Genomic DNA, 23,739 nt, shown 5'->3' on the forward strand with positions numbered 1-23,739 from the left:
TGTGTGTGTGTGTGTGTGTGTGTGTGTGTGTGTGTGTGTGTGTGAAGCAGCGCATGTCTTTCACATATGCGCTGTCCTTGATAAGAATAACAGACAGAGCACATTTCAACACTATTCACAGGTATTTGGTTGAACCCATAGTAGAGGGCATTTTGTCTGCATGTGATACCATACATAAATGCTCCCATACTGTATACAGCATGTTTATGGTTTGCTTTCACAATTGGTGGTGAGTAGAACGTGATGTGTGTCTGTCTATGTCGAGGCAGCCAATACATTTCGCAGCAAAGCACCTGGATATGAGATACAAGAGTTGAAAGAGTCTTGGCAGTGTTGGAGTCTTGGAGTATGTTCAAAGCATGATTGCTATTTTTACACAAGTTACAAAACGCTGCTTTTGATTTAGGCTACACAAGATAAAACCCAAGCAGCAAAAAAAAAAAGAAAAAACTGCCCAAACCTTTTTCTATTTCTTATAAAATCTCATTGTAATTTATTGGCTAGGCCTATTCGAAAATATAAAAGTGACAATGTCACAACATGTGGAAATACATTTCATTGAAGTTTACCTTATTATTATTTCAGCTACTTTATACGTTTAAAATGGATCCACGTGCTGTATTATTTTGTGTTTTAAACCATTGTTTTGCCATGTTGAATTGCTAAAGTACTTGTTTGCATTATAGATTGAACGCGCTCATCGACATCAAAAGAGCAGCTGCGAGATTTACCATATTTATACAATTATGTCAACGCTATTTTAAGGATGGTATGGTTTTACATATGATTTGAAGATCTAGTATTATTGTAGCTGCTGTGCGCACTACGCAGCAAGAATCCCCATCCGGCTGAGTCAAATTACGCTTGAACGTATTTCCTCTGTTCCGTGCTTCGGGATATGAAGTTTTCCATTTTCATTCGAAGCAAATGAATGCTAGATTGTGATCAGAAAGGTACTCTTTCATAACCCGTCTTTGTAACTAGATTATTATTACACGGCACCCGTTCATTTTATATGCTCTGTTTATTTAACAGAGCTATAAGTTGTATTGTAATTCTTCTGCTGGAACTACAACTACCAAGATGCGCTGCAGTGAACGCGGGTGTGTAAACACAACTCTAGGAAACATGAAACGGTCGGGTGGCAGTGAGAGCGAGAAGCGAAGAAAGGTATTCATAGCGTTATTCTCCCTTAGCTCTGGCAAATACACAGTGGACTCGTTCTCTCAGAACTTTATGTTCCAAATGCGGTGATGCTTGGGTCATTTTGAAGGCTGGAAAGTTGCAGTTGTCTATGTAGCTACACATCAGCCTGCATGATTTCTGGCTTTATTGTGGTTTCCTCTTCATTCACCTACAATGGAGCATCGCTGTTATTAACAGCTTTATCGTTACAGATAGGCCTACACTGTTTTTGCTTTCAGTATTACAGTTTAGACATGGGTGTAGACTGTGCTACAATACACTGATTGGATCGCTATGAAGGCTTGAATATTTATTTAGACAGGTTGCATGGTAAAGTCCCTATATTTTAGATTTTCAAGTCATACTCCCTCAAAATCAGAATAATCTTACTCCAAAATTGTATGGGGGACGTGAGTGACTGCAGTGTGTTCTTAAACTATCCTGTGCGTTGGGAGAGCAGCTTCTGGCTGTGTGCGAGTGGTACAATTCTATTGCAGGTAATAATTATAGGCTCATCTCTGAAACGCAAAGGACTATGATGGCTGCTGGATTGTCCTGGGATGCTGTTCAAAACAAAGAATAGTAACGACATTGACTGGCGTTTGTGTAAAAATCTGATTGAGAATGAAATAGTTGATCAAAGTAAAGGTGTGACATTTTGGGCATACCCAGGCTTTAACTTGGCCAGGTCGCAGTTGTAAATGAGAACTTGTTCTCAACTAGCCTACCTGGTTAAATACAGGTGGAACAAAATAATACAAAAAAATAGTAGGTAGCAGACCCCACTGCCAAAAGAGGCCTGCTGTGATTAGTGGTGGTGTGTTCTGGTCTGGATGTGCTGTGTTTGTGGGTTGTGTAATTAGATGGAGAGAAATAGCAGGAAAGTAAAGGCTGTTCTGTTCTCCAAACCTCCCTAGCTACCCCTACTGCTGGGCCCATGCAGTCTGCTCAGGCTCATCCAGACCTCCTTAGCTACCCCTACTGCTGGGCCCATGCAGACTGCTCTGCTCAGGCTCATCCAGACCTCCTTAGCTACCCCTACTGCTGGGCCCATGCAGACTGCTCTGCTCAGGCTCATCCAGACCTCCTTAGCTACCCCTACTGCTGGGCCCATGCAGACTGCTCTGCTCAGGCTCACCCAGACCTCCTTAGCTACCCCTACTGCTGGGCCCATGCAGACTGCTCTGCTCAGGCTCATCCAGACCTCCTTAGCTACCCCTACTGCTGGGCCCATGCAGACTGCTCTGCTCAGGCTCATGCAGACTTCATAGCTACCCCTACTGCTGGGCCCATGCAGACTGCTCTGCTCAGGCTCATCCAGACTTCCTTAGCTACCCCTACTGCTGGGCCCATGCAGACTGCTCTGCTCAGGCTCATCCAGACCTCCTTAGCTACCCCTACTGCTGGGCCCATGCAGACTGCTCTGCTCAAGTTCATCCAGACCTGCGTTCAAATACTATTCAAAATGGTTTCAAACACTTTATCTGTGATTGAGCTTGACTGGCTTACTGGACCAATATAACAGTCCTAACACTGCAAGCCCCACCCATCTGGCACTCTAGGTAGGCTAGAGCAATCACTAAAAGTTTTTTGAACGATTTCAAATAGTATTTGAACCCCGGTCTGCTCTCTCCAAGTCAGTCAGTCCCAGCAGCTCCCAGCCTTTGCCGTGCCACAGTCTGCCATGGCACATGTGTTTGGATCATGTCTGACAGCACAGAAACTATGTAGGACGTGGTTCCTCCTGTTTATGAAGAGCTGAGAGAGCCGCCATGGTGACCAGACGAGAGCGAACGCTTTCCAGCTGGCCCCCAGGTGGGTGTAGGCAGCATAGAGCAGACACACACAGACACAGACACAGAGAGAGCAGACTCAGACCTAGCTAATGGTTTTGCTTCCTCTTTTAGACAAATAATAAAAGGATGATTGAGGAATGAGGATGGGGTATTGTAATGGTAAAATGACTGGAAAACCACAGAACAGACCCAAGTTAGAAGAGCTGCATTAATCCCAGTGGCTTGTTATAGGGCAGGGAAACAGTGCAGTGGTTCAGTTTATCATGATATGTAATAACTGGGGATTTGGGGATATGACTGTAGTCTCATAAGTGAGTGTGTTTGCAGTTAGACTCAATCAGTGAGTTGTTTCCCCCTGTCATTTTGCTAGTTTAGTGAAGGCAAGCTATTTATCATGAAGGCCTACTGAACATAACTCCCAACCTGTTTTAAAAGGCAGACTCTCAATTTAACCACATACAATACAATGTGCAGGACAATAATGGCTTACCCATGTTTCTGAGAGCAGCACTGCCTCATGTTTGTCTGTCTCATCAACTAAAAAGCCGTAACTAATAGGCCTACTTGTAATATACTGTGATCAATAGCATGTTTTTTCACAAATGCCAGCAGGTTATTGTAAAGGAAATTCATGGTTTGAAACATGTCTATTATTTTAGAAATAAAGGTATATGGATTTTTATATACATGTCCTGTGTAAACTGAATATAAATGTAAATGACCTACTTTCTTGACGTTCTCTTTGACGATAGCTGCTGTCTATGTGATGACGTGTATAAAGTGTTGATGAAAAAGTGGAAATGTATTTCCGAATAATGTCAGGCTAAGTAATGACCACATAGGGTCACCAGATGTGCTGAGGTCCTGGCTGAGCCCAGAACATAACTCAGATCAGCCTCATTGGTTCCTCTGGTTGTGGCAGCTAGTGCAAGCTGTTTAGGGTATTTCATTCCTCAACACTCATTAAAATGTTTTGTGTTTCCCTTGGCAATTCTGTTAAATGTTCAACTAGAGGTAAAAGCTGATTATGTGTCCACACATCCAGACATGGTTAATCAACCCCCCACAAAATGTTACCCAGTGAATTAGTGTTAAGGTAACGATTTATGGCGACTAATGCCGGGTGTGCTGTCATGTCGGCTCTGGTTGTTTTAGCAAGAGGGGGTGTCACATTCAGCACATTCAGCACCTTTCCTGCCCCGCTGCCCCCCCTCTTACCCACCACTAACACACTGCTAGTTCTATTAATGAGCCAATAATGGAAAAATAGTGTTGGGAGCTGACATAAAACACACTTAGGAATACGTAAGGAGCACTAGGAGCCGGGCAGGGAACATTGAAGTAGGCTGCTGGAGATTTACATCCGGGCCTGGGGAAGGAGGAGGAGAGAGAGAGAGGATATTTCTCCACTCCTCACTGCATGGCTCTCCCTCCCTGACTCAGACCCCCTCCAGCACGACCCGGTCTGTCCTGCTGAAAAAAAGGTTCCCTGGTAAAATAGGTATTTTGCTGTGGCTGATAATAGTACCATTACACTAATGGAGAGATCTGATGAAGGCACAGCCAGACATAAGGCCTGCTTTATTACCAGAGGGGCCATTTCTCCCTGCATTCCTAATGGCCTGAGTGTATCACCCTGTATTGATCAGGCCATCATGCTGCTAATCCAACACAGAATTACTTATCGCTGTTGAGGTGTCGATCCGGCTCCTGACTTGGCCCCCTGGAGCCCCCAGCCCTCGGCCTCTTGTGACTGCATGGGACCGGCACTAACCCACCGTGAGGCTGTTTATCCAGCTGTTGATTTAGGGCCGAGCAGGGATGATGACCGGGAGGTCTTCATTGGTTGGATGGCTGGCCAGCTCAAATGTGGGTGGGGACTGCTTTGTTGAGGAAGAGGAGGGTCTGCTTACGGAGAGGAGGGAAATGAAGTCAACAGCTTTGCTCTCATTTAATTAAGGAGCAGGGGAATGATCTGGTTCCTCCTCTTTATGGCCCTGTTGGTCACTGTAGAGCAGTGAAGGGAAAGCTGAGTGATGAGCCTGCTTGGTGTTGTCCTGGGTAATTGAGCTGTGCTGTAAATAAGAGCAGGCAGCTCCATCCAGATCCTCTATCTAGTGTCATCAGCACCACTGTCTCTTCACCATGAGGAGACAGAGAGCTGGAGCCCAGTACTGCTGCTCCTGATGATGATGATGGTCTGGCCTGATTACAGACTCATGTCCCCTCTTTCATGCGTCTTAACCACTGACAGCTAGGGCCTTCGTGGTTGAGGTGGCTGGAGATGAAATGCAGAGGATTTGTTTCAACAATATCCTCTCTAGCCCAGTGATACAGTCAAAACAGAGCTAGGCTACATGTAGAATTGAAACAATATGTGTGTTATTGACTATGAGTATGATTGAGAATGCTGCTGATCTATGCTAATACCATTACAAATTGAAAGGAGGTCAGGTAGCACAGAACGACCTACTCAAGGCTTGTGACCTGTCATATCCTTGTTGCCCCTCAGTAACTTGGCCCTTCTTAACCATTAGACTCCTCAGGCAATGGAAGGTATGGCATTTCCATGTCAGCATATCGCCTCTGCCCTCCCCAACCGGGCGTCACCTCTGGCCTCAGCTAATCAAAGAGTTTACCTTCAGGGGAGCATTTATCCACTCTTCATTAGGGACCATTCCTGTAGCCATAAAGATGTATTTATGTATCTGCTGTCGCACAGGGCCGGCTAGAAACTAGGTATCGATCGGGATATTTACTCATTTATTTCTGCTTGGGCCATCAATATTGTGCAAACATCTGTCCATGCAAGTGGGCTTGACCTCAGCCCCAGACTCTGTTTTTAGTCCCATTGGAGTTCAATGATATACTATTCTGAAAAGTAATCAATGAATGAATATGAAGTTTTTGTGTAATGTAGTGCCTGTGCGGTGGTGGCAGTGGGCCCAGGGCCCTGGGTAGTTCATTGATCCGATATGAGAACGACGAGGAGTGGGTTGATTAGTCTGTGGCTATAAGCCCCCTCTACCTCTTTATACCTTGTCTTAGTTATTGGGGCTTAGCCTGGATATATCTGGACTGTGTTTGTGTTGTTTACAGATCAGCTTGGTAAACCCAACCCAACACTGCAGCCTTTAAGCCACATGCCTGGCAGTGGCAATGTGTCAGTGATGGAAGAAGGACTTGGGTTGCTATTGTTTTTCCATTGTTTTTGCCAGCTACAGGGTTTCTTTGATCTCTTGGCAACAAAGAGCAAATTTATAGCACATTTTATTTGCAGTAATGGCACAGCTATCGTACCCTTTTCTGGGAGTTAGATACACTACTAACTGTTTATATCTGAAATATGGGTTCTCAGTAAGTCGTCCTACATCCCTGTCAACAGCTACACAGTGGTGCAGTATATAATATGGCTCTTCATGTGTAGTGATCTAGATGTGTGTCTGCATTCAGATCTCTTCTCTTATCCACAACCCCCTTTTATAGTGGTCTGCTTTAAATGTAGGACAATTTAAAGGTTCATGATGTCTACATTTGGTTTGCATCTGGGAGGATATCAACTTTACAGCCCGGCCTGGCTGCTCTCTCTGTGGTGTCTCAGGTCCCATGTCTACAGCCGCCCCTAGCTGCCAGGGCCCACGGACATGTATGTGTTTAAGAGCATCTGTGATCCTACTAAACATCCAGAGGAAAAACCAGCTTGAGGATTTATCCCAAATGCCACCCTATTCCTATATAGTGCATTACTTTTGACCATGGCCCTGATAAAAAGTAGTGCGCTATGTACGGAATAGGGTGCCATTTTGGATGCACTCTGGGATATAGCCTAGGTTCCTCTCCTGATGTTAGCCATCACAGCAGCCATATGATAGATGACACTTCACACAGCATGTCCATCCACACGGTTTTGGCTAAAGGGCTTGGGGTTTTAGTGTATGTTGAAAACACTAAGGATGAACATATTACAGGGGATGCTATGTTCAACTCATCCGGCAGATGAACAAAGATTTAGTGTCTTCTACAGAGTAACTTTATTCATACTTTATTACTATTGACAAATGGTCCATTTATTCAGGATTTTCTTTGAAGTAATACCTAACTGGATTGTCACCAGAAATCGGCCTAGTTGCTCAGTTTCAGAAGTCAAATTTACCACCAGTCCCAGGTTTTGTTCTGAGCAGGCTGTTAGCTGGTTAGCTGTGGGCGACCCTCTCCGTTGACTGATCCCATGTCATCATCAGCTCTACCTAGCAGTTCATATTAGCAGTGACATATTATTGCTGATGTCTTCGTATTTTCCCAAACGAGCTGCTGTGACAATGGATCATCTCAGCTGTCAGAGTCAATGAGTTTACGTTCAGTGTGACCCAGAGTTCATCAGTCACACAGAGCCCTATCACCATATATACATGGAGTAATCAATCTGATCAATAGGTGGTGTGTGTGTGGCTGTGGTGGGGCCGTACTAAATAAACATGGGAATGACCCGCTCACCTCAGACAGAGGGCACTCAGGGGGTTCATTAGCCACTCAAGGCTTCAATCTAGGGAGGTCATTATTTTCATTTGAATCTGTACGTATGTATGGAGGGGACACACTGTGGAGAGAGACAGAGACAGAGAGAGAGGGAGAGGACGAGAAGACTGTTGCAGAAGTCCTCTAATTTAATCTAATTTTCCTAATGCCATCTGTCACAAGGACAGTGACTAGACAACACTTGAGGTGCAGTCTCTTCTTTCAAGGCTGTCTTTGGCGTTCATCATGTAGGTTAACTTTCTTTTGCTCTTGGTCCTATAGCAGTAAAGCTAGCCTACCTATTGTAGCTCTCAGAAGGCCTGCTCTCCCTATGAATCCACCTGCTCCATTTATATTACAGGGCTGGTGGTGTTGCTGTTTATTTGAGAATTTATTTTCCTTTGTAATGACTCACCTTTCCAATAAAGCTGAGCTACCTAGCAGTTAGCTAACGTTAGACTTGGCCAACATCTGCTTCTGATGACTGCTTCAATAGCCTCCATTCACAAAAACTGCAGGAGGCCACTTTCATAAGGCCCTGTAAATTGTAACTGTTAATTTGTACATCATAAGATATTTTCCATAAACGTGTGTAATGAAAGTACCTGGCATGTAGTACTGTAGTACACTGCCCAGGGAGACTGAGGGGGAGACTGAGGAGGGAGACTGAGGAGGGGGAGACTGAGGAGGGAGACTGAGGAGGGAGACTGAGGAGGGAGACTGAGGAGGGAGACTGAGGAGGGAGAGGAAGGTAGTACCCCCCTGCCCCTATCACTGGAGCCTAGTGTAACCTAGCCAGCTGGAGTGCCTTGCCTCTACCTTCCCTTACCCACCAACCACCATTCATAAAATATCTTTCTCTACCTGGCGTCAGATATTAAGGGCTTATTTCATTTAAAATAAGCCAAGACCATTGATGGATCATTTCTTTGGATATTCCATGATACCTGTTGATGCCAGCCAGGTAGCCTCTTCATCTTTCCGGTGATTCTCTCTCAGCCTGTGTTTTTGTTCATGAGCCCAGCTAACTTTAGTCATGCATATGCTATGTTAGAGAAGGGTCAACAGTTTAGTGGCATGCTGTCAGGCAGGCGTTGCCTTCTGTGGTGTAGTGCCGCCACTCTGTTTTAGAGGGTCTGAGTTATGTGTGTGTGTACTGTGTGTGTTCTGTGTGTGTTCTGTGTGGGGTAGTGATGGTAATAGGGGTGTGGAGGAGGGGTGTTGTCAGGACTCGGAGAGCATTCCTTCTTTGCATGTTCTCCACGAGACAGGTGCTCCTCAGCGTGCGCTGGTGCATGACAGTTGCCTTTCATTGCTGTCTTCTCTGCGCTTAACCTCTGACCAGAATCCCCCTCCATCTTCTCTCCGCCCCCACGCTCACTCTAACGTGCAGCGTTCTTGGCCATTCTGAGTGACAGACTTTGGTGCGGATGGCGGATGTGTGTGTGAGGTGCCGTGTGTGTGTGCGTGTGTGCGTGTGCGTGTGCGTGTGTGTGTGCGTGCGTGCGTGCGTGCGCGTGCGTGTTGGTACTTGTCATAAGTCCACCACTGTCAGGCCCCAACACTGCCTAGCTGCCTGCCTGCCTCTCCATCCAGGTACCATCCCATCACCAACCAGCCAGACCTCAACCTTTGTTCAACAGTCCATAATTCTTCCCACCGGTGCTGTCAACCACATGATCATACGTGCATAAAGAGAGCCCCCTGACGGCATCTCACCCCCTCTCCTCTCTTCTTCTCCTCTCTTCCCATCATAATATAGGCAGATTTCCCTTCCTCTCCTGTTCCTGTCTCTGTGTATTCAGATGAGGCTGACTGGGGGGGCAGCAGGTCAGATCCACTTGCCTGGGTAAGGGCCTGAAGTCAGGGTTGTCTCCTGTGAGATGGAGAGAGAGGGAGGTGGGAGGAGAGGAGGTGGAGGAGAGGTTGTGTCAGTGCTGTTTTGGGCTGTGTGTGTGTTTATCAAGGTAGCTAGGGGTGTGTTGTGTGTGTTCAGTTGTCAGCCCTAGTGTCATCGTGCCCTGGCCCTGTAATGTCGAGGGCAGCCACTGTCATTTGTCTCAGGACTGCTGAAGTGGAGGAGTCACACAGGCGTACAGCCTGAACACTGAGGCTCAGCAGTGGCTGAGATGCCATCTATTAGCCTTGTATTCTGCCACAATAGTCTTACCATTTTATTTGTGGTTTGATCAGTTATGTTTCTGTTTGGTTTTGATAATCTGTGGAGTTTTTGGTTGGATTAGTCTCTTCTGTAGCTCATCAGTTTAGTCTAAGTGTTCTCTTTGTGTTCTGCCCAAGAAAACTTCTATTCCTATCGCAATAAACAACTGTTTCTACATGTGTATGTGTGTGTGTGTTTGGCCTACTTGTGTGAGTGACAGTGGCACCCATTCCGTATGTAAAAATGGTGATATAGAGCTTTGCAAAGTTGTTGTTTCCAGGATCACCAGTAAAGCATATCATATGACTGGGAGTGTTATCCACCAAACACACACAGAGAGAGAGAGGCTCATTGTGATGTGAGTGGACCTTCTTAAACACATTGTCATATAGAGCGGTAGGGATGGACTGGGATGTAAATGCAGTGACAGTCTAGTGTCATGCCTGACTGACGCCGCGTGTGGATTGTATTAATCTAAGTGACTGATTCTCCAGCATGCGACCGCTACCCTGTCCCTAACTCCTCAGGAACAGACAGCCTCTGTCGAGTTATCGCTATTTGTAAGTCCTTCCACTGCACTGGGATGACAATAGGGATTAGTGCCAAGGTTCTTTAAACTGTTTTTGGGGGAGAGGGAAAGCTTTCTTATCAGCGGCTACAGGATGCTGCAACCACTTTTCCTTGACTGTCAATTAAAGAGGATCATTCACTTCAAGGGTATAAATGTTCTAACACTGGTATTAGGATGGGAAGCTAAGTCTCTGACAGATGTTCTAACTTTAATTCTCTGCTTGTTTTTGTGTCCTTTAATTAATTTATGTATCGTTCTATTCAGAGGTTTTCTATTTTTTTCTATTTGTGGTAATCTCCGTTGCCATGGTAGTTGCAAAGACGGATTCCGGCTTGTCACTCTGCAGTGTTCTTAGGAGGTTCAATCGGCTAATGTATTCAATATCAACATAAATGAAAAGTAAACAGTATCTAATGGAGCGTGTGTTCCTATACCAACTCCACTGCCTGCTGTCTTCTCTTCTCTCATTCTGGAGGAGGAGGAGAGGTGTCTGTCTCTGATTTGGTGCTTTTAAAGAAAAGACCCACTATTGAAAGTGTTTGCAGAAACCAAAAGGGTGCAGCTTGTAGGCAAACAACAGAAACTAGTTTACTACTAGAGTGTTTAGCTGGAGTAGTTGTTCTAGTGATCAGCTGTGTTAGTGTGTATAGTGCTGACGGTGGTGAAGAGAAGTGAAGTCCCTGTGTTGTATAGCAGAGACCTGGAGCTGTCTGTCACCAGGGGACTCCTCACTATGGGCAGCCGGAGAGAGATGGAGAATGCTGCTAATGGGCAAACTCTCCTCCGTCTCCCCCTCTCCTCTGACTCCTTCCTTTTTGTTCTCCCTGCTCCTTCCCTCTGTCCCCCTCCTCTCGCTCTCTGCCGGGGATTTGTGACAAGTTTTAGCAGACTGATCAAACGCGGCGGTGACACCTGATTAGGATATAGAGCATGTTTACAGTAGCGCGTGCCGAGCGAGGACCCCCAGACAACAAGGAGACTGACTTCAACCCTAACTAATTAAATCTCCACCTGGGATCCCATCTGTGACAGCCAGCGATGTAGCCATGCCTCCACTGACTGACTGGAGACTCATAGGTTGTTGTATTTATTCATGTCATTCCATACTTCACTGTGACATTTATGGAGACGGACTGCACTGAATTCTATGGTGTGTGTGTGTGTGTGTGTGTGTGTGTGTGTGTGTGTGTGTGTGTGTGTGTGTGTGTGTGTGTGTGTGTGTGTGTGTGTGTGTGTGTGTGTGTGTGTGTGTGTGTGTGTGTGTGTGTGTGTGTGTGTGTGTGTGTGATGTTGTGCTGGTTTATGTCACCATCATAGTGGTTTTGGTGATGACTCTAGCAGTTTCTCCTACATCTCTAGGTGGCAGTGTTGAGCAGTGGTTAGAGGTGGACGTCTGTCTGACCTCACACTAGATAGAACAAAACTCTGGTTGTGTCCCAAATGGCACCTATAGTGCACTACTTTCGACCAGGGACCACAGAGCTCTGGTCAGAGGTAGTGCACTACTTAGGAAGTCGGGGTTCCGTTTGGTGTGTTGTTTTGGTGGGTAAGAGTAAATATGCTGAACTCTGTTCCTGGCTATTTCACTTTAGTGATTAGTGGTTGGAATGGGTGTTATCTTTGTAGTTACTTTAGTCAGACCCTGTTTAGGGATTGCTGAGTATATTGTGAACACATTGCAAAAAAATTAAAGTGTGTGTGTGTCTAAATCAGTGTTAGTGTAAAGGCCATATCCAGATGGTGATTGGTACATCAGTCACTAGTAGCAGCAGTGGGCTGTAATTTGTAGCTTTCTCTCCTCTCTCTGCCCCAACCTCTCTCTCCCACCCCTCTCTCTCCCCCCACCCCACTTGGACCTGACTGGACTGCTGGTCATTTTGTATTACATAGGTTAGATGAAGTAATTATTTCTAGGCCAGTGACTACAAGCCAGATTAATAGTTTTTTGAAGCGGCCATAATGGAGGTCTGACCCTGGGGGACATCAGCATTATTTCAGGCTCACCTCCCCTCTCACCTCCACTCTCATCTCTCTCACCTCTGGGCACGGGGAGGGCTGTGATTTCTAGCTCCACTAATGATAGGAGGGGATGGCCCACCTAGCTACTAAACACAGTCATAGACACATCTGTTTCTCCATCACAACAAACACAGCGTAGCAGCCAGGACCAACAGCAGGGCTAGAAAAAATGACCATACTACTGGAGATTGAATTAGAGATCGAGAGAGATGGAAAGCTGAGAGAGAGATGGAGAGAGCGAGAGAGATGGAGAGCGAGAGAGATGGAGAAGCGAGAGAGATGGAGAGAACGAGAGCTAATGGAGAGAGAGGGCTAGAGAGGTAGATGGAGGAGCGACAGAGAGGTAGATGGAGAGCGAGGTAGATGAGAGGGTGGAGAGGCGAGAGAGAGGTGGAGAGGGGGCGAGAGAGAGGTGGAGAGAAGCGAGAGAGGTGGAGAGGCGAGAGAGATGGAGAGGCGAGACAGATGGAGAGAGCGAGACAGATGGAGAGAGCGAGACAGATGGAGAGAGCGAAGAGAGATGGAGAGAGCGAGACAGATGGAGAGAGCGAGACAGATGGGAGAGAGAGGGCTAGAGAGGTAGATGGAGAGGCGAGAGAGGTAGATGGAGAGCGAGGTAGATAGAGGGTGGAGAGCTAGAGAGGCGAAGAGAGAGATGGATAGGTAGATGGAGAGAGATGGAAGAGCACACTCTGGACAAGTATTGGTTTTGGAGAGTACAGGTCAGTAACACCATATGATGTCAACTATATACAGTAAATACGTCCCATCATCATTTTTACACAATTATCGTCACGTCAGCATCCATGGCTCAGTGTCACCCTTGATGTTGGCGTGATTGCTAACTACTGGATAACCTGAAATCATAACAGTTGGATAAAGTTATTTTTATTTGCAAATTGACTTGCACGTTCTTGCAAAGTAGGTTAGTGGTATTGGGTCCCTAGTCAAATTTTTTTGGCATTGGTGGCAGTAGATCTTTCTTAGCGTTGACCATGTTGGACTGGTGCCGCCGTAGCTAGGCCTGTGACAGGGCTGTCTCAGTCCAGATGGGTCCCTCCTCTCTGGGCTGTTTTCTAGGGCAGACCCCCTCTCCTCTGGAGCCTGGAGGACCGTCGCTTGACTGGATGAGCCACATAGTTTCACTAGGTGGCACTTGGACATCACCATATGGGATGTCGCTCGCCTCCCTCCCTCCCTCCCCTCCCCTCTGTACTAAGTACACTTCAGATGTGAAGAGTGTTTTATTTGGATTGCAGGAGGCCAGTGTGTAATGTATTCACCTCCATCTCTGCCAGATGTTAAATGCCCCAGAACATGATCTCCTCCAGGCTCCGCCCTGTTAACCTCTCTGATTGGCTCTAATAATTAGCAGGAGTGTGAACAGTAACCACGGCGATATCCCCCTCTTCCCTCAGACCATTGTGGGTGGAGGTGGTGGGGAAGTTAGAACAGCCAACATCTTCTAGTATGTGACGAGTCCCATTTTACTTTCTATCTCAGGCTAGGCTAAATGAGTTGGGTCTGACCCACACTGGCACGAGCTCATCAGCACCAACCATGCCCCTGGAGCTCGTCAGCACCAACCATGCCCCTGGGCTGCGTCGGCACCACCACCATGCCCCTGGAGCTCGTCAGCACCAACCATGCCCCTGAAGCTCGTCAGCACCAACCATGCCCCTGGAGCTCGTCAGCACCAACCATGCCCTGGGCTCGTCAGCACCAACCATGCCCTGGAGCTCGTCAGCACCAACCATGCCCCCTGGGCTCGTCGGCACCAACCATTCCCTGTAGCTCGTCAGCACCAACCATGCCCTGGAGCTGTCAGCACCAACCATGCCCCTGGGCTCGTCAGCACCAACCATTCCCCTGGGCTCGTCGGCACCAACCATGCCCCCTGGGCTCGTCAGCACCAACCATTCCCCTGGAGCTCGTCAGCACCAACCATTCCCCTGGAGCTCGTCAGCACCAACCATTCCCCGGGCTCGTCAGCACCAACCATTCCCCAGACTCGTCAGCACCAACCCATGCCCCTGGAGCTCGTCAGCACCAACCATGCCCCTGGGCTTCGTCAGCACCAACCATTCCCCCTGGAGCTCGTCAGCACCAACCATGCCCCTGGGCTCGTCAGCACCAACCATGCCCCTGGAGCTCGTCAGCACCAACCCATGCCCCTGGAGCTCGTCAGCACCAACCATGCCCCTGGAGCTCGTCAGCACCAACCATGCCCCTGGGCTGCGTCAGCACCAACCATGCCCCTGGGCTTCGTCGGCACCAACCATGCCCCTGGAGCTCATCAGCACCAACCATTCCCCTGGAGCTCATCAGTACCAACCATTCACCTGGAGCTCATCAGCACCAACCCATTCCCCTGGAGCTCATCAGTACCAACCATTCACCTGGAGCTCATCAGTACCAACCATTCACCTGGGGCTCGTCAGCACCAACCATTCACCTGGACCTCATCGCGCAACCATTCCCCTGGAGCTCGTCAGCACCAACCATTCACCTGGAGCTTGTCAGCAGTACCAACCATTACCCTGGAGCTCATCAGTACCAACCATTCACCTGGAGCTCACCAGTACCAACCATTCCCCTGGAGCTTACCAGCACCAACCATGCCCCTGAAGCTCAAATCGGCACCAACCCATGCCCTTGGGCTCGTCAGCACCAACCGGCACCCCTGGGCTCGTCAGCACCAACCCATGCCCCTGGGCTCGTCAGCACCAACCATTCACCTGGAGCTCATCAGCGCAAGCCATTCCCCTGGAGCTCATCAGCTTCAACCCATTCCCCTGGAGCTCATCAGCACCAACCATTCCCCTGGAGCTCACATCAGCACCAACCACATTCCCCTGGGCTCATCAGTACCAACCATTCACCTGGAGCTCATCAGCATAACCCATTCACCTGGGCTCACCAGTACCAACCATTCACCTGGAGCTCATCAGCACCAACCATTCCCCTGGAGCTCATCAGTACCAACCATTCACCTGGAGCTCATCAGCACCAACCATTCACCTGGAGCTCATCAGCACCCAACCATTCACCTGGAGCTCATCAGCACCAACCCATTCACCTGGAGCTCATCAGTACCAACCATTCCCCTGGGCTCATCAGTACCAACCCATTCCCCCTGGAGCTCATCAGCACCAACCATTCCCTGGAGCTCATCAGTACCAACCCATTCCCCTGGAGCTCATCAGCACCAACCATTCCCCCTGGAGCTCATCAGTACCAACCATTCCCCTGGAGCTCATCAGTACCAACCATTCCCCTGGAGCTCATCAGTACCAACCATTCCCCTGGAGCTCATCAGTACCAGCCATTCCCCCTGGAGCTCATCAGTACCAACCATTCCCCTGGAGCTCATCAGTACCAACCATTCCCCTGGGCTCATCAGCACCAACCATTTCCCCTGGAGCTCACCAGTACCAACCATTCCCCTGGAGCTCACCAGTACCAACCATTCCCCTGGGCTCATCAGTACCAACCCATTTCCTGGGCTCACAGTACCAACCCATTCCCCCTCTGGAGCTCATCAGGTACCAACCATTCCCCTGGAGCTCTGCTCACCAGTACCAGCTCACCATTCCCCTGGAGCTCATCAGTACCAACCATTCACCTGGAGCTCATCCAGTACCAACCATTCCCCTGGAGGCTCATCAGGTACCAGCCATTCACCTGGAGCTCACCAGTACCAACCATTCCCCTGGGCTCATCAGTCCAACCATTCCCCTGGAGCTCATCAGCTCATCGGCACCAGCCATTCCCCTGGAGCTCACCAGCTCACCCAACCATTCCCCTGGAGCTCATCAGTACCAACCATTCACCTGGAGCTCATCAGTACCAACCATTCCCTGGAGCTCATCGGTACCAACCCATTCACCTGGAGCTCATCGGTACCAACCATTCCCCTGGAGCTCATCAGTACCAACCATTCCCCTGGAGCTCACCAGTACCAACCCATTCCCCTGGAGCTCATCAGTACCAACCATTCCCCTGGAGCTCACCAGTACCAACCATTCCCCTGGAGCTCACCAGTACAACCATTCCCTGGAGCTCACCAGTACCAACCATTCCCCTGGAGCTCATCAGTACCAGCCATTCCCCTGGAGCTCACCAGTACCAACCATTCCCCTGGGCTCATCAGTAATATTCAGTACCACCACCACTGCTTTCTTTTCTACTGGCTTCATATTAACCCTCCAGAACACTTAAAGCCATGCATGCAGTAGGCTGTCCCCCAGGGGTTGAAACGTCCGGTCTGTTAATCTGTCACCATCCAGGCTACTAGGAAGAGTGTAAAGAGGATTAAGGCGTTCAATTCCTGGTAGAATATTATCCTTGGATTCACAATGAGTGAAGGAAGGAAAATAAATAAACAGTGAATAGGAATGGATGGGATGCCTTCTGCTCCTGTATATTTTAGGATTTGTCTAATGCCATTGTAGACTATTTATCTTGTGGTGGATTCCAGGAAGACAGTCAAAAACCATGTAAACATTCCCAAATAATATCTGTCTGGTAATTCAATAGCAATCTGAGTCTTAATTGTAAAGTTGAGACACATAGGTTAGATTTGTTTTGTTGTAGTGATTCAGTAACAACACTCAATCACTTCCTAAGAAGTGTTCTTGTCTGTCCCTTTAGTCTTAGATATTAGTAACATACTGTTCCAGTACATAGTGGTTAGTAAAATAAATAAAAAGGAAACATGCTTGTTTTTCACTAAATGGATTCTAGCTAATACAATGCCATTTCAGATGTCACAATCAGCCCTGGTTTACCCTGATTTAGCCTAGTCTCCATCTGTATCCCCAGTGAAGCTGCAGACAGGCAGCAGATCATCTAGACTAGATCCTTAAGGACAGGGAAGGGGACTAGCTGCCATCTGAAGGGGTTGATCAGCTTGTGCTGTTAACACTGTGGATGGAACACAGAGCTGGCTCTTTACTCTGTCGTACACTGGTTTCTGGATTAGCAGCACAAGCCACTTCCACTGTGATCAGTCACTCACACACACAGACACTCGGAATGACTGAAATCCTCTCAACATCACCCATCTGTTTCACTCACTGTATCAGAATTAGGACAATTATTGACGGAGCTAGAATAAGTAGTCTTGCTATTTGCTCTATTATGGTTTAGATATTGTCCATAATAAAGCTATGAAAACATTGTATTCTCTTAACTGTAGGAGAGTGTTCCAGGTAAGCTTAGTGACCAATTCCTGAGCAGGCCCATGCCCTGTGGCTGACTTCTGTTGACCTGTGTCCTGTTAAGGAGCTACATTGTGTGACCAGTGGGCCCGCTGCTACCTTCCACAGCAGAGATGTTTCTCTAACTGTTATTGAACTGTTTATTGTCAGAGTCTCCAGTCTCTGTCTCTGTCTGAGAACAAAACATCCAATTCAGGTGTGACCAGACCAGACCGGCCGTCCGTCCTCCAGGAGGAGGGAGCAGGAGGCTGAGTCTTGGCTGTGCCCCAGCAGCAGGACACCCTCTGGGGCAGAGTATTTAAGCAGCTCCACCTGCTTATCCATCCCTGTCACTCCAGGCGCGTCAGCGGACACAGGAGGGGCAGAGGGCGGCAGACCCCAGCCTCAGCCTCCGGTATCCTGGCTCGGGTCTGTCCTTGACATGGCCCGTGGGACAGGCCTGGAGGACACCTTGGCCCTGCTTCTAGCCCTCAGTCTCCCCGGGCCGCCTGCACTTTACAGGGCCATATTGATTTTGTGGCGGGGCAGAGAAGTGTGGCTGGCTAGCTAGAGAGCGAGAGAAAGAAAGAGAGGGAGAGAGACAGAGAGAGGAATGATGACAGAGAGAGAGACATCTCTAAAGCACTGACTTCTCCTTGACTGCACCTCAGGACGTGACCAGGCTGTCAGAACAACTTGATGGCCCCAGCGCACCCTGCTGAAAACTGCTAATCACAGTCTTTCAATCAATGCTCTCCTTCCCCTCCCTTCGTCCCTCATCCCCCTCCCTCGTTCCCTCACCTCTCCCCCAACAAACTGGCCTGTGTCTGAATCCGAATACCTAGGGAATGTGTGTCAGTGTTAAAATGGTCCATTCTGCCTGGAAAACAGCTGACCTCATGAAACCATGTTGTCATTTGTAGGTAGAAAACTAAAAAGCTTTCTCTATCGACATAATCGTAATGGAAGTGTTATGGCCTGCCCACAAAATAACAATTAAAGCCAAGTAGCGAACACCCTTTACTTTTCTGCTTATGTAAGGTAGAGGCATACCTCTTAAATATCTGCTCTGCTCTCCTCTCGCTCTCCTCACTCGCTCTCCTCTCCAGATTTGACACCTTGGGTAAAGGTCATGGAAAAAACATCTTTTTCTACTCCTTCTAGGTGTAGATGAGTGTGAAATAGATGTTGACACCATGGACATTGAAAAGCACTTAAATGGACAGGCCTTGTATGTGCCAAGATGTCAGTGTCTAGGCTTACCCCAGGTGTATGTGTAAATACTTTGGGGTGATTCATCTTTTTTTCTCTCTTTCTTTCTCTCTTTGCTTTCTCCTAACGCCTGACAGGGTTACACCTGCCCGTGGCTGTGTCACTGGATTGGGTTTAACACTGTGAGAGAGAGACAGAGAGAACACAGAGGAGCTAATTGAATGGCTGTTTAAACTACTTGACTGTCTTCCATAAAGTGATTGTCATTGTGGGTGTGTATATATTTCTGAATATCAACCAGTATGATTGTCTATAGTACTATGTGCTTTGTGTGTGTGTGTGGGCCTATAGTCTGTTTGTGTGTGTGTGTTTAAATAATGATCCTTGGTGATCACCCTGCCTGCGGTGCTGGTAATGTTATTAGATCCATGTTCTAAACAGGGTGTGAAAGGTCTACCCGGGCCCAGCTCCATGCAGCATCATTTAAATGACTTGGCCCCGGTGTGTTCAGATAGATGGATGGACACATTTTAATATGAATGATTCCACCCCCTCTCTGACCTGCCGCTAAGTAGAAGTGAACAATGTCCCCCTTCAGCCCCAAACAATAATTAGTGAGGAGAGTGTCAACGAGGACTAGTTGGCCATTTTTCATCATCTACCTGAATGGATCTCTACTGAAAATATCTACTCAGTGTGCGTGTGTGTGCGTGTGTGTGTGTCTGCCTCAGTGTGTGTGTGTGTGTGTGTGTGTGTGTGTGTGTGTGTCTCTGCCTCAGTGTGTGTGTGTGTGTGTGTGTGTGTGTGTGTGTGTGTGTGTGTGTGTGTGTGTGTGTGTGTGTGTGTGTGTGTGTGTTAGAGATAGAGACTACTGAGTTGAGCTGCTGAGGAGGACACAGATGAAGAGACATGTTGGTGATCAGCTTTTCCTCTTGGGCAGGAGGAGCATCGAGGCTCATCATGTTCTACTGGAGCTGTGTACTATTGCAATACCTTTTGACATATTCAATAGAAAAACTATATTTGACACCTACTATTTAGTACATGAGCAGTGACCACCTGATCTGATCAGGATGTAACCAGCTAGTCCTCCAACCAGACAGATGAATATGCATCCCCACCTCCTGGTCCAGTGTGTGGGTGTGGGGTTACACATTATTACTGCCCTGTGTGGCCTGGTTCTCAGGTCCTCTACAGATGTTTCAATCAGTTAACCATTTATTACACTGTTCAGTCACTTATCTCTTACCTCCCATCCATAACCATTACAGTGATTGCTGACCAGTGTGTGGGGTTCTGAGAATGCATTATGCCACGGTTTGTCGGAAACAAAATGTCAAAAGGCAGTTAAAGTTTTGCTTTTTCTTTGAATGGATAGTGCTTATTATGTCCTGGGGCCTAAATGTCAGTTAAAACAACCATGTAGCCTAGGGGGAGGGGAGGGACAGTGTCAGTGTTCAAGGAAGTGTGTGTGATGGATTGTGTGTGTGTGTGTGATGGCACCTAGGTGATGTGTGATCTCACTGTGGTTCGAAGCAGTCAGAGACATGCCCTGTGTATGAGGTAGCTACGTGCTGTTTGTCACCGATGCGGAGGAGCCCAGGTGCCTGGGGGTGGAGGTCCATGGGGCTGGGGGTGAAGTCCATGGGGCTGGGGCATGGAGGACCTGGGGGTGCAAGTCCAGGGAGCTGGGGGTGGAAGTCCAGGGAGCTGGGGTGGAGGATCCAGGGAGCTGGGGGAGGAGGTCCATGGGGCTGGGGGAGGTCAGGGGGCTGGGCGTTGAGGACCTTAGGGGTGGGAGGTCCAGGGGGCTGGGGGAGGTTCCAGGGGGCTGGGGCATGGAGGGACCTGGGGGTGGAAGTCAGGGAGCTGGGGGTGGAAGTCCCAGGAGCTGGGGGGGAGGTCATGGGGCTGGGGAGGTCAGGGGCTGGGGCGTTGAGGACCTTAGGGGTGGAGGTCCAGGGGCTGGGGGAGGAGTTCCAGGGGCTGGGGCATGGAGGGCCTGGGGGTGGAAGTCCAGGAGCTGGGGGTGGAAGTCCAGGGAGCTGGGGGAGGAGGTCCATGGGGCTGGGGAGGTCCAGGGGGGCTGGGGGCGTTGAGGACCTTAGGGGTGGAGGTCCAGGGGCTGGGGGAGAGTTCCAGGGGGCTGGGGCATGGAGGGCCTGGGGGGTGGAGGTCCAGGGGCTGGGGAGGAGTTGCTGGGGCATGGAGGGCCTGGGGGTAGGTCAGGGAGCTGGGGGAGGAGGGCCTGGGGGGTGGAGGGCCTGGGGGCTGGGGGCTGGGGGAGGGGAGGTCCAGGGGTCTGGGGAATGGAGGGCCTGGGGGGTGGAGGTCCAGGGGCTGGGGCATGGAGGGCCTGGGGGTGGAGGTCCAGGGGGCTGGGGGGTGACTACCCGCTCCTTACTCCTCACAGCAGGCTTGTTGACTCAGGTGTGAACCTCATCCGTTTGGTCTCTCTCTTCACCCCTCCCCTCCCCCGGTCGACGGGCACTCCCTGGCCTTCCTGCCATCCTCCTTGCCACTGGCCGCCCCCACCCCACTCCCCACATTCTGCGATGGGGTGCCAAATGAAAATGGGGCGGAAGCGCATTTGATATCTTTGCCTGTCTCCCTGTTTTGGGGCCGATGTTCTCAGGAGACTTGGCAAAATACCTGATTCACCGTCACTTTTGCAGGAGGAGACCATTTTCTGAAATCGTTTCACCAATTGTTTGCTTCCTAAACAAAGCGCTCTATTAGGCAGCTAACTCTCAATGCGTCATCGTGGGGATGAGAGGGGGCTGGGGTTGGCTGTCAAGGTTTAAACTCCCCAGGCTCTCAGTAGAACGCCATCTACTGGTTGGAGGTCTGTTCCACCTACACCCGACTTTGGTTCTGAGTTGTTACAGCATAGCAACCCGAATCAAAACTAGTCCATTGGGACCCAGGGTTCCTCAGGGTTATGCTGGACCCATGGGGGTAGTCCTCAGACAAACCACCCTCTCAGAGGAAACGAGCTCTTCTCCACTGCCACCAGCAATTTTAACATAGACATGTTATTTTCTTAGTTATTTTGAGCCATAATGATCTAAGCACTGGACATGAATCTACTCATCAAAGTGTCAAAAATCAAAAATACCATCCTTTTGATTTCCCTCTCATGTCCACATCTGAGAGAACAGACCCCTATTTATGTGATAAACAGTCTGGCCAAGGGGATTTTAATCCCGTCAACAGAGACAGATTAGGAGCAGCATCAGATATATCACTCAGAACAGACGACTGGTTACAGTAAATCATCCATGTCATTGTTTTTATGGGATTGGTAATCTGGTTTCTTATGCTGGGTGGAAAAGCAGCGTCTCTAACTGACAGAGAGCCTTCTCTGATATACAGGGAGATGAGAGGAGAGAAGGAGAGAGGAGAGGAGATGAGGAGAGACAAGAGAAGAGAGGAGGAAATGAGAGCCCATCTGCTACAGAGGGCTGGGGTTGTCTTTTTTTCTTGTGGAATTTCTGAGTGGCTTGATGTATTCGACATGTGCATGACAGCCTGGTTGTGTGCGATTGGAGCTGAGGAAGTGTGCTATCCAGCCCAGTTGTGTGTGTGTGTGTGTGTGTGTGTGTGTGTGTGTGGTGTGTGTGTGTGTGTGTGTGTGTGTGTGTGTGTGTGTGTGTGTGTGTGTGTGTGTGTGTGTGTGTGTGCGCGTGTACGTATGCGTATGCGTATGCACACGTATGTGTGTGCGTGTATGTGCTCTAAGGTCAAGTTGGCAACGGCCTACCAATCAGACTTGTACACACATACATACAGGAACAACACACGCTGGTTACACACACAGGAAACACACCACACTGCCCCCTTACTCATGCTCACACATCACACAGAAACACTCCCACACTGGACACACACACAGAAACACACACACACAGGTTTAATATCCTGAAGCTTCTGCAGGAATTTGACACCAATGAATGTGTGTCAGTTTGTTAGTTTTCCTCCTCTGCTCTTCTTCTTGGCCCTTTGAACACAGACTGGCCATGAATAGTGTATGTTGTTTTGTGTTGTAGATTCACTCTGTCTGTGGACCAGTTTTCCACTCCTTTTGTTTGTTCCACTCTAAATAGAATAAGTTAGAGTGCCGGCCTGTCTGGAAGCCCATTGTGCATCCTGATTGTGTTGATGTTGGTGGTGTTGTTGTTTTTGATGGTGGTGATGTTGTTGGTGTTATTGGTGGTGTTTGGTGGTGGTGGTTTTGGTGTAGTTGGTGGTGGTGTTGTTGGCAGTGGTGGTGTTGTTGGTGTTTGATGGTGTAGTTGATGTTGGTGTTGGTGGTGTTGTAGTTGATGGTGGGGGTGGTGTTGGTGTTGTAGTTGATGGTGTTGGTGTTGTTTAGTCTGCAGATAAAGCTGTAGCCCCCTGAAGGGAAATCTACTAACAACATAAAGCTAATAGGTTCTCTGTCTCCGTCTCCCATACTGACATTTCACCTTTTCCTCTGTATTCATGCACATACCTTTTCTGTTTGTCCACTTTTTGATCCAGCCCTCTTTTGAGTCATTCAGGACACAACCTTTTAAGCGTACACTTTAATGTTCTTAACAGGCCATTTTATTTCACTCTAAAAGTCAGGACATATTTTGGCGGTCGGGACTCTCGCATTCCCCGCGTCCCGCATGAGGTCTCTGGCATTATTAGGCTGGCAGAAATGTGAAACGCATGTAGTAAATGTCTGGGGATATATACGAGGCCTGCTGTCCTTAAACCTCACAGCCTTCACTCTGCTCTGAGCTTGTTCACTGCTGATGCGGGGAAGCTGTGCGGCAAGGGGTGGGGCGAAGTGCTCACATCGGTGTCCACAGCACATTTAAAGGTTTAAAGGCAGGAGCGGGTCACTGACATGGCTCTCTCGCCCGCCGGCTCTCAGCCAGCCAGTGGCTGACAGGGGTGTGGGGTGGGGTGTGGGGTGTGTGCACCTGTGGGGCTGTGGGGAGAGAATAAAGGACGGAGGGACGCAGACGGGAGAGATGGATGGAGGGGAGGGGAGGGTTCGGCACTTGTGAAATTTATTTGGGTATCGCAGTTTTACGCTGGTTGCCA

The 23,739-nt window shown here is 48.6% G+C and overlaps 1 protein-coding gene across 1 annotated transcript in view; it reads left to right on the forward strand.

Moving 5' to 3' along the window:
* Positions 1-915: 915 nt before the first annotated feature.
* LOC118380540 (alpha-ketoglutarate-dependent dioxygenase FTO) overlaps positions 916-23,739 on the forward strand; it is a gene marked incomplete at its 3' end in the record, with an annotated part of 28,030 nt that continues 5,206 nt past the window's right edge. Inside the window, exon 1 of the mRNA XM_052515476.1 lies at positions 916-1,170. Within this exon, the coding sequence (XP_052371436.1) occupies positions 1,084-1,170 (87 nt within the window). The remainder of the gene's footprint in view (positions 1,171-23,739) is intronic.

The sequence above is a fragment of the Oncorhynchus keta genome, unplaced genomic scaffold (genome assembly GCF_023373465.1).
Source record: "Oncorhynchus keta strain PuntledgeMale-10-30-2019 unplaced genomic scaffold, Oket_V2 Un_scaffold_275_pilon_pilon, whole genome shotgun sequence".
Lineage (NCBI taxonomy): Eukaryota > Metazoa > Chordata > Actinopteri > Salmoniformes > Salmonidae > Oncorhynchus > Oncorhynchus keta.